The sequence below is a fragment of the Neopelma chrysocephalum genome, unplaced genomic scaffold (assembly GCF_003984885.1).
Source record: "Neopelma chrysocephalum unplaced genomic scaffold, ASM398488v2 Primary Assembly neopelma1_197, whole genome shotgun sequence".
Lineage (NCBI taxonomy): Eukaryota > Metazoa > Chordata > Aves > Passeriformes > Pipridae > Neopelma > Neopelma chrysocephalum.
The window spans coordinates 173,893-184,872 of NW_020897859.1; the positions used below are offsets into that span (position 1 = coordinate 173,893).

Below are 10,980 nucleotides of genomic sequence, written 5' to 3' on the forward strand. Positions count from 1 at the left end.
CCGGGCCGGGGCCGCCCCCCGTTCGCTCCCGGTGCGGAGCCCCCCCGGGCTTCACCTCCCGCCCTTGGGGCTCCACCGGGGAGGGGGCGGCCCCGAGTGCCCCCCCCCGGGGCCGGGCGGTGACGTTGCCCCAGGCCCGAGGATTTGGGGCCAAACCATTGCTTGTTTTCCCGGTGCCGCCGGGATATCCAGGGCCGGGCCGGGGGGTCGCGCCCGGGGTGGGGGTCCCTTCCCTAGTGTTGGAGATCCGCGATCGGCCGCCGGGGCCGCGCTCGGCTCCCTCGGCAGCGGGACGCGAGCTCAGGGGCAAGCGCGGAGTTTGCCGGTCCCGATCCAGGAGGAATCCAGGGAGCTCCTCGCGCGGCTCCGCGTTGTCCCCGTGGGCGAGGAGCTGCTCGAGGGAAACTCTGCTCCGAGGCCCCCGGAATCGCCCCCGGGAACTGCCGAGGGGTGAGACCCTTGTGTGAGTGTCCGAATCTCGCCGGGATAGAGGGCGGCAGGGGGATGGGAAGAGGAGCCGTGTGCCCGAATTACTTGAAATTCGGGACTCTGCTCTTCCCGGCGCCTTAATTTCGGTCGGTTCAGTTTTCTGCTGGAGCGTTTGCGGTAAATCTGTGCCGCTCGGTGCCGGGATGCGGCTCCGCTCTCGGGGGGGAGCGCTGGGAGATGCTCCCGCCCTCAACAGGTGCCTCGGCTCCCACAGCACCGAGTTACACCCTAAACCCATCCCTGGAAAGGACTGAAAAGTGGATTTTCCCGGCGGGAAGAGCCCTGGATCGAAAGGCTCCGGGGAGGAAACACGGAATGGGGGATGAGGCTGCCGTGGCCTCGATTGTGGAGGGACCTCTTGGAGCATCCCCTGGGATAGTGGGAAGGACAGAGTGTGCCGGGCCTGGTGCTCCTGGAGATCCAGGGATTGGGCTGGAAATAGTTACGGCCTGGTTTAAGGAGAATTTGGCTCAAAGGGAATTTCCTCAGTTCAGCTGCCGAGAGGACCAAGTTTATTGTCAGTGCTCCAGAGCGGGTCCTTAGAGAATCCCTGTCATTCCTGGGAGCAGAGGAATTGATAACTAGGAGGGATGATGATGATGATGGGGCAGAGCCTGGATTTGGTGAAGCTGCTACGTTTGTGTTGGAGACTTTTTCAGCTTTTATCCCTCTTGGAGGTGTCGTTCCAGTGGGTTCCTCAGCCCCAAGCTCAGGATGATCTGGGTGTTGGGAGGAGCCCGGCTGTGTTTGGAGCACCGGGAAGCTGTGGGAGCTCTGGAAAACAGGATAAAGCTGTTATTTGAAGCACTTTATAAAAGCAGGACGACTTCTGTAACTCTCACTGTGACTCTCTCAGCCCGCCCTGACTCCTGAAGCACCAATGTGATTTTAGGAACCCTTTTTCCCAGCTGGAAAAGCTCTGCTTGCAGGGATCATGTGCTGTCCTTTTGGGTTGTGCCAGAACTCTGCTGGAGGCTCCTGACCCTGTGATGGTGAATCTCCCTGGAGAGCTGCTCGTACCACGAGGTGCGACCGCGGTGCCACATCCGGCCTGGCTGCAGCTGCCTGTCCCATCTGTGTCCCAAATATCCCTGTTTTTCCCCTCTCAGGCTTCCTCCTGCACCCACAGCACCCTTCCTTCGGGCTGAGGGAGCTGGGGAGCTCATGGGGTGTCCTGCACCATCGGTTTTATGGGGATTAACTGGGGTTTGGGCTTTGCTGATGGAGTTTCTGTGATGGTGGCGATAATGATGATGATGATGATGATGAGTCAGGTTGATTCCCACCCTGGATGAGGTGGGAGCTGCATGGTCTGTGTCCATGCAGCCCCTGGTGGGAGCTTAGTGAGCACAGCACAGGTGTCAGGTCAGGTCGGGTTCAGCGCAGTCCCGCTAATCCCGGCGCGGCTGTTCCGGCGGCGTTAGGTAACCTGCCGGGCCAGGACCGGGGTGTGGGATGGGATGGAGGCAGCTCCCACCGTCCTGGGGAGCAGGAGGAAGCCAGGAACCTCCTCCAGGACCTTCAGGGCCTGCTTGCTTGGAGCTGAGCCATGGGAGAAGCTCATTTTCCTCATCCCTGCTCCGTTAGGGCTCAGGTTGGGGCTGCTCCTCCGTCCCACCTGTGGGTCCTTCCATGGGCCTTTCCCTGGAGCCAGGGGTGCTGCAGGTGTCCCCAGTGTCCCCCTCCTTAGCCCTGAGCGGTGCCAAATTCCAGGGATTTGGGGGATTTGGGTTTGGGGATTCCATACAAGTCCACTGGCTGCTCTGCTCCTGCAGCTTCCTGGTGTTGGGAGCAAAAACATCAGGGTGGGTCTGGCAGGATCAAACCTCCTGTGGATTTGGGCAGCTCCTGCCTCACCTGCAGGTCCCCAAGGGCTCTGGGGGTCCAGCCTGGGGGTCCCTGTGTCCCCACAGGGCCAGGGTGTGGCAGAGGGGCCGGGCAGGGAGCAGAGCCCTGGGAGTGGAGTTCTGGCTCCCGACTCGGTTCCTGCAAAACATCACGTGGCAGATCCAGGGGAGAGACGTCAGAGTTTGCTGCTCCTAAAATATTTCTGGAAGTACCTTTATAAACACCCTGGAGCCACCGGTCGTGGCTGACCTGGAGTTGAGATTTGGCCCTTGCAAAGACGTTTATTTTCTGTTTCTGCAGCAGATGTTCAGCACGATGGAAATCTGGCAAAATAAGGGAACCAAAGCCCCATAAATCCAGATCCTGGAACTTCCAATGGGTCCGGTTTTGCTGCTCTGCAGTTGGTTCTGGTGAAATGCTTCAGCTCAATGTTTTTGGTGGTTTATTTCCCCCCACAGTGGAGCTGAGGGACATTGAGCTCTTGGACCTTGTGTCCTCTGGAATTCCTCCCTCAATCTCCTAATTCCCCCGATGGCATCTGGGCAGGGAGTGTGGTCCTGCTCCCGCAGGGCCGGGATGCTCTGGGATGCTCCTGCTGAGTCCCTTCCCAGACCTGGCACTTGGAGTTGCTCTGGAAGAGGCCTTGAGGGAGCTGTGGGGGGTTTTATGGCTTTCTCCTTGTTTTAGGTGGGTGTTCAGTGTTAAAGGTCTGAATTCCTGTCGGGAAGGGTTTGCAGGCTGCAGGGATTGGCTGAACCCGGCTTTTCCCTTCCTGCCCCGTTCCCAAAGGCGGAACGGGGCAGATTCCCACTGCCTGGAAGGCTGGAGGTCGGTGTTAGTGCCAGGAGGGTCCACTGGAACGTTGGGATGAGGCTCTCCCTCCATTCCCATGGGTGTGTGACCATGGAACACTTTGGGTGAGGCTCCAGCTCCTTCTGGTCCGAGCAAGGGGTGACTCTGGGATGGCTGATCCGTCGGGAGTGTTAAAATTTGCTAAAATTTGTTAAAATTTGCTAAAAATCCTGCTGGTTTGTCCTGCAGAGAACTGCCAGGATCACTGGGATCACGGGAGCGACCAGCCTTAGTCCTTAAATGCACCTTTTCCCCATTTTTCTGGTTGGAATGTGCCAGGAATGCTCACTCTGGATTACATCCAGCCGGGATCCATCCCGGGGACTTTGGGGTCTGCTCGGCGCGTGTTCCGTTGCTGGGGGATGGATTTGAAGCTGTGCATCTCCTGGGGCTTGGATTTCCTGTCTGGGCTTGTGTTTCCAACCTGTTCCAAAAGGAGAGAAGAGGAGAGAGCGCTTCCCTTCCACAGGGAAAGGAAATAATCACTAACACTGGGGTGGGGCCGTTTCTCCACCCGATCCCTGATAAATCCCCGACAGTCCATCGCCGCCTCGTCGGACCCGGAGTTTTCCATCCGTGTTTTCCCTGGCGTTTTTGTGTGCGCGGGAGTTCGGAATGCCGTGGATGAGGGGGGGTGGGCTGTGCTGCTCATTCCCTCCCCGAACCTCCGCTGCTGAGTTTCCATTTTCCTTCGGATTCCAAACCCACCCGCGGGAAGTTTGACCCGTTGTCGCAGCGGTTCCACCCCGGAGCCGCTCGCTGTTCCCGCAGCTCCTGCCAGAGATTGCGGGATCCAAACGTGCGGCTCCTCATTAAGGACGTTACCTAAATTGGTGGAGCGAGAGCAGGAATTGCTGCCAAATCCCGCTCCCGGAACACTCTGGGCTTTGGCGTCGCTCCTTCCGACGCAGCTCCGGGATCACTCCGGGATCACTCCGGCGGTGGAGGAAAACGGAGGAGTTTTTCTGGGGGCAGGAAGTTGATGATGACACCACTGTGAGAGAGTGGGAATGATGTTTCCCCAGCAAAGCCAGGAAATTCCAGGTTAAAGCCTGGATGTTTAACGGCTGCTCTTGGGGAGCTGGGTGCCCTTAGGGAATTTCACCCATCTTCAGGGATAATCTTGGAAAGAGACACCGGAGTGTTTTGTGCTTCCTGAAAAGAGATATTTTCCATGCTCCAGGGAATTTTGTTCATCTTTAGGGTTAATCCTAAAAAAAGAGGATTTTCCAGGCACCTGGAAAACAACCAGGTTTGTTCGTATTCCACATAATCCTGAAATTTCCTCTTTTATTCCCAATACACCGGCAACTCTCTGTCCAAGCCTTCCCAATTCTTTTTCCCTGTTCTTCCAAATTTTTGGTTTGGGGTGAATTCTTTTCCCGGCAGTTTCTGTTCCTTGATGGCAGAATTTTTATCCCAACCTTTAACTGCAAAGCCCCGAATCCAGCAGAGCACTTTGCCTGTCTCCCTTTCCCTTTCCCCCTCTGCCCCGAGGAATGCGGAAAATCAGGATTCGGAGGCATGGCAGGAGCACACGCCTTCCCCAGGCTCAGAAACTGCCAAAATCCAAAGTTACAGAATAGATCTTTGGTTTTGTTGCCTTCTGGGAAGGAGCTCTGGATTGGGAAGGAGCCTGGGAAGGAACTCTGGGTTGGGGAGGAGCTCTGGATTGGGAAGGAGCTCTGTCTGGACATTTATTTTCCCTGCAAGAGCAATTGGGGGGATTTTTTTGGTTTGGGTTTCGTTTTTTCTTTTTGCCTGGAAGGAGATTTTTAAGATTTATTTTCCTTAGGACACATCTCCTAATTCCAGCATTTTGGTCTTGCTTCCCCTTCCCTGGCACACAGCTCAGAGCGGGATGGGGCAGGGATTTGCTCCCTGTAAATGTCCGAGAGGAACTTCCTGCTTTCTCACTGCTCCCAAACATTCATTTCTTATATCATTTACTCCCAGCTCCTTATCCCTAATGCAGAAAGAAAAGCTCCACCACCTTTGAGAGGAGAATTGGGTTTAGTTCCTGAATTTTCCAAGGAAATGCCCGTCGCTGGCGGAGCCGTTGCGGCGAAATGGGCGTTGTTCTCCCAGTTCCCAGTGAATGAACAGGCAGTCCTGGAGCACAGTTAATTCTAGGGGGGAGGTTTATGGCCTGGCTCCTCGTTTTATCCTCCACCACACCATCCATGTGCGCTGTCGGTGTCGTTCCCAGATTGATGCCGAGGAGCCGATCCGGCGCCGCCGACCCCGTCCGTGCGCGGCTCCATGAGCCACGGCCTCGGCTATGGACATCGTCCTGTCGGATTTTGTTCGCTCAACGGGGGCAGAGCCGGGGCTGGCCAGAGACCTCCTCGAAGGTAGGAAGACTGGGAATAACTGGGGAAGAGCCAGGGACGGCTGATGGGGAGGAAAGAAGGGTTGGGAAGAGGGCCCGGAGCTGGGGGCTGGAGCTGCAGGGCTGGGATAGGAAAATCTTGCCCTGGGGACGCTCTGCCTCGGTTTCTCCTTACACATCCCTTGGGTGATGGATTGCAAACGTTGGGAAGGAAAGGGCAGCAACCAGGAGGGTGGATTCTCTTCCTCCATCCTCTCCATGTGCTGCCACAAGCAGCACAACTGAAGGGGTTTTTTTCTTTCTGTCAGCAGTGCCTTAAAAATAAGGATTTTCTCCTTTATATCAGTTGTATCTTAAAAAAATGAAGATGTTTTTTCCATTTTAGCAGCAGTGCCTTCAAAAACTTTAGGATTATGGTTCTTTCCAGTGGCACTGCCTCCTGAAGGGAGGGATCATTGTGATCGTGTTTAGTGGGTGCTGCAGGTGATCCCTTTCTCCCTGTGCTCCTGACAGTGGGAAGGGTGCAGGAAGAAGGATCCCAGCTCAGTTTTGAGGCTGTGAAGGTGCTCGTGGGCGTTGCCTTTGGGTTCACATTGGGCAGAGGGAGTGAGTCAATCCTGGGAATGCTGGGGGACACAGACACTGTGTGTGCAGAATTATCCCAGCTGGAATTAGAGCGACAGGCCCCCCTGCCTGAATTTCTTCCCATCATCCCTGGTTTATGCCATTCAGCTCATTTTTGCTGTTGCTTGAACCCAGGAACAGCTGCAGCAGCAGCACCTGCTCCCGGCTGGGATTCCTGGCAGGAATGAGTTCAAAGCCCTGAAATTGGTGCCAGAATCCAGGTCTTTAGGCAATTTTCTCTACCTTGGCTCGGCACTGGCAGCATCAATCTGTAGCTTTATTTTTCCTCTTTAAACTCTCAATACTGGCAGGTTTCAGGGCTTCACCCCTGGAATTTCGGGAGCCCAGCGTCGCCCTGGTGGAATTGGGGCGAATCGTGGGTTTGGGTGTGTCTGAGTTCTGATTCCAGGGTTTGGGTCGCTCAGCCTCACATCAGGGTTTCAGATCTCGTCTGTCAGAGGGAATATTTTGGTTTGTGATGGGAAAGGTTGAGCGGATTTTCCATCCAACCTCCCCCTCCCCCCCCATTCCCGCTTGCTGCGGGAGTTGATTTATTTTGACAACGGCACTTCCAGCTCGTTTTGGTGACGCTGCTGTTCCTCCGGCAGCCTCGGAGGAGCTGACAGCTGCAGGGGTGGGAATGAGGGAAAACACAAGGATTTTCCTTTTTTGGGTGATATTAGTGAAGCAGTCGGATAAATAGATGCATAAAGTGAAGTTTGAGGGCGAGGTGAGCGATTTAAGTCGCGTTTTTCCGTCTGCGCTTTGAGTTCCCTCCACGTGTCAACTGTCCGGTGGCAGCGACAGGTCTGGTGGATCGTGGAACCACGGAGTGGGTTGGCTCATCCTGTTCATGACAGGGACACCTCCCACAAGACCAGGTTGCTCCAAGCCTTGAACGCTTCCAGGGATGGTCCATCCACAGCTTCCCTGGGCAGGGCCGCCCCGCGCTCGGTTTCCAACAGGATGTTTAGGACCTGCCTGGTTTTCCGTGCCGTGCGAGGGTGACCAGTCCAATCCCTTCCCGTGCAGGCAAGAACTGGGACCTGAGCGCGGCGCTGAGCGACTTCGAGCAGCTCCGGCAGGTGCACGCCGGGAATTTGCCGCCTTCCTTCAACGAGGGCCGCGGCGCCCGACCCCCGGAGCCGCGGGAGGCGGCACGGCCGGGGCGGCCGCCCCTGCAGCGCCAGGATGACGTCGTGCAAGGTCAGTGTCCCACAACCGGGGGGTCCCTCAAACCTCCTCCTGCGCCACCAGACCTGCGGTGGCTTCTGTGGGATTTGCTGCTCAGGTGGGTTTCTTCTTCCTCCCCCCCCCCCCAGAGAAGCGCCTGTCCCGAGGCATCTCCCACGCCAGCTCCACCATCGTGTCCCTGGCGCGTTCCCACGTCTCCAGCAACGGCGGCGGCAGCAGCGAGCACCTGCTGGAGATGCCCATCTGCACCTTCCAGCTGCCCGACCTCACCGTGTACTCCGAGGAATTCCGCAGCTTCATCGAGCGGGATCTCATCGAGCAGTCCATGCTGGTGGCACTGGAGCAGGCTGGTGAGTGCTGGCTCCGTGCTGGTGGCATGTGCCATAAACAGTTTGGCAGTGGGACTCTTGGGAACACCCCAGGATGTCACACGGATGCATATCCGACAGGGAGTCATTCCATCCTTTTTATGGCCTGGTGCAAGGGCTGAGGAGGAGCTGCTTCCTTCACCCAGGGACACCGAGTGTAAATAGCCCAGGGCTGTTGTCACCACGCACAGATGAGTGGGGACACCCAAAAACTGGCATTGTCTCTCTCCTGGAGCATTCCAGTGCCCTGCTCCATCCAGCCACCCCACGGAGAGACAGGGAAAAGGGAATTCCTGTGTTACACAGACAGCAGCTCATCCTGCTGACAAATCCGGGATTGATTTTGGACACAAGGTCGATGCTGCTGCTCCAGCACCCACTGGTTCATTGTGTGCCTGGGGAGGAACCCCCTGCCAGGGCACATGGATTTGCTTTCCATCGGTCTCCCGAATTTAGATTTACAGCTCCCAGGGGATCTGTAAATAAGGTTGAGCCAGGGAATGGGTGGGACCTCTGTGTTGACAGGGAAAAACCCCGTCCCTGGCACCAGGACACAGGAGGGGTCTCAGGAGGGTCTACACCCCCAGTTGTTCCCGTGGCTGCTGCACACACTGGAAAACACGTTGGAGTGTCCAACCTCTCCCTCTCCTGCTCAGGTGTTGCTGTAACAAATATTCTCATGTTTTGGGAATGAGCACTTGATCCCAGCGATCCCGTTACACGGCACCGGCGCAGCCGTCGGGTCTGGTGCAGATAAACCCCGGATCCCATCCCAGCAGGCTCGGGGGCTTGGGTTCCTGTGGCCCAGCACGAAGGGGGCGAGGGGGCTGGGGGTGGCTGGGTGCTCCATCCGTGGGCCGGGGACGCTTCCAGGCGTGCTGGGACACCGTTAATGGGAAGGAATTTAGAGTTTTAGAAGACGCCTTTGGGAGACTCTGTGGGTTGTTATAAACGAGTGTTTGTCTGTAACAAAGGGCTGTAATGCAGCTATGAAATATTCCAAGCTGGATTCCAAGTAGGGCTTTGAGCGTGGTGCTGCGATCTGGGGAGACTGCCGTTATTAATTTAGCACATGCCGTCCCTTAGGGGATTAAGGAAATGTTTTATAGCCCAATAAATGTTCAGATCCTCTCCCTGCGCATCCAGAGATCCCGTTACGCCACTGTGGCAGAGTAAGTGCTTCCAAAGTGGCTGTAAATTGCAATGGGATCCTCTGGGAATGCCTTGAATGTGCTTGGAGTGGTGTGGAAAGGTCTTGGTAGAGCTGAAACCTCAGCCCTCGCCGTGGCCTTGGTGTCCTTTGGCACAAACCCTCGTGGGTCAGGCCTTGCCCTGTGTTGGGAAGCTGCAGAGTGGGTTCAGTTGTGGCACATCCCTGGGACACTCCCTCATGTGATCACACAGTGATCCATGAGAGTGGATTCCCGGTAGCCTTAGGGGAGCCATTTGGGTTTTGGATGAGACAATTCTCATTTCGGGCTGGGAGGAGCTGCCAGTTCCTCCCCACTGCCGTGACCTGTTTGGGTGGCTCCTGTTGGAAGGAATGATGGGATTTCCCCAAACACACCTTTGGGTGCAGGTCCTGATCTGGTGCTCTGTGGGGTGACACTGGACCCCCCAGGGTCGTGGTGCTGGATGCAGAGGGAGCCTCTGGATGCTGCTGGATTTTCCCGGCGTGCAGATCTGCTACTGCCACTCTGGGAAGATCCCTCGCGCTCCTGAATCGAGTTGTCTTCCCTGCAGAGCTCTCGGGGGTGTTTCCTAAGAACCACACGCAGAGAAATGTGTTGTTTTCAATCCTTCTGGGCGGCCTCTTGGCCCTTCCGCCGCCTCGACGGGAGCAAAACATTGGGAGCAGGGTTGGGCTGCGGTTCCTTTGGAGACGACTTCTCTTGCGTAACCGGAGTAGCTACAAACACTCAGGCCCAGAAATACCTCCCCAAGGTGTGTCCCCTCGGATGGCACCCAGCCAGAGGTTGCACAACCTCCAAAATGCCAACCGAGACTCCCAATTCCATGGAAAAGGGCATCAGATGCTCCGGGAACGGGGGAGAAGTGGATCAAAAGGGTCCCTCGGTGGTGTTTTGTGGGGGGGCAGCTGCTGTGAGGCGCCGCCTTCGCTCCCCTGGCCCTGGGCCACTTGGCCAGGCTCCCGTCTGGGCCGTGCCAGGAGCTGTGTGGAGGGAACAGCCGGCTTTTCCACGCGGAGCCATTGTCCCCGGGCTCGGTGTGGAACAATTCCAGCTCCGGCGGGTCCCTCTCCCGGCGCAGGGGACAGGAACGACCCACCTGCGTCACACCGGGCTCGTGGGGGTGTGTTTTCCCGTGTCTAGGGGTGTTTAAACCCCGGGTTTCTACGCTCAGCTCCTCCCTGAGGCTGTGCAAACCATTTCCAGCAACCCCGTGTCTGCACGTCGGGATCCCTGGCAGGGACCGGGCTCAGGAGGAGGGAGAGGCTCCTTGGAAACGCTGGGAAAGGGCTGGTTTCCTGCAGGAGCAATTTAAATACAACTTGCTGGAAGCCTGAACAGCCTTTTGCAGCCAAAAACCTGCCTGTTGCACGGGAGCCAAAAACTACTGGGGAACGAAGCAGCCAAGGAGGGGTGTTGAGGGCAGGGCAGGGTGAGACACAGCCTGGGGGGTTCAGAGTCCTGATTCAGCCTCACTTTGCTCCCTCAGGAAGGGCTGGACCTCCAGGCTGAGCCTCCAGCCACGCTGGGCTCACTGGGCATTTTTTCCTACCTTCTATTTTTAGCTGCTCTCGAGTCAAAGCACCACAATGACCCAAAACTCTCGGTTTAAAGGGCGCAAAGCGCCGTCAGTTTGTGTTTGTAGCAGGAAAGCTGCTGGGATCAGCAGAAATCCCAGACTGTTCTGCCTGAAAACCAGTGAGCAGGGAAAACCAGGCTGTGAGAGGGTCGAAACTGGAGGGATTTGGTTCCAAGAGGCAGAAAAAAGCTGGTTTTCCCTGGAGAAGCTGTTTGTGCTGGGTGCTCCAGGAGGCATTTTCAGCCTGATGGGCTTTTTGGGGAGGGAAATAAGAGGGGTGGGGGAGAAATCAGTAGAGAAGAACTGGTCTGGGTGGAAGTCCTGACTCCTATTCCTGTTTAATTCTGATTTGGGTGACCCTGTTCAGGCCCTTTCCTGGCGTCCTCTGGAAGTTTTACAGCTCCAACCTCCCCTTTTTGTTGCTTTATCAACGTCCTGACTCTTCCCCCCTGCCCTGGGACGGGTCTGTCCCTGTTCCTCAGCCCTGGGACGGGTCTGTCCCTG

The 10,980-nt window shown here is 56.6% G+C and overlaps 1 protein-coding gene across 1 annotated transcript in view; it reads left to right on the forward strand.

The window, feature by feature from the left end:
* Positions 1 to 5,398: 5,398 nt before the first annotated feature.
* Positions 5,399 to 10,980, forward strand: part of OTUD7B (OTU deubiquitinase 7B) — a 14,852-nt gene continuing 9,270 nt past the window's right edge. The window contains exons 1-3 of the mRNA XM_027702809.1: positions 5,399 to 5,543; positions 7,178 to 7,351; positions 7,468 to 7,689. Of these exons, the coding sequence (XP_027558610.1) occupies positions 5,471 to 5,543; positions 7,178 to 7,351; positions 7,468 to 7,689 (469 nt within the window). The 5' untranslated portion in view covers positions 5,399 to 5,470. The remainder of the gene's footprint in view (positions 5,544 to 7,177; positions 7,352 to 7,467; positions 7,690 to 10,980) is intronic.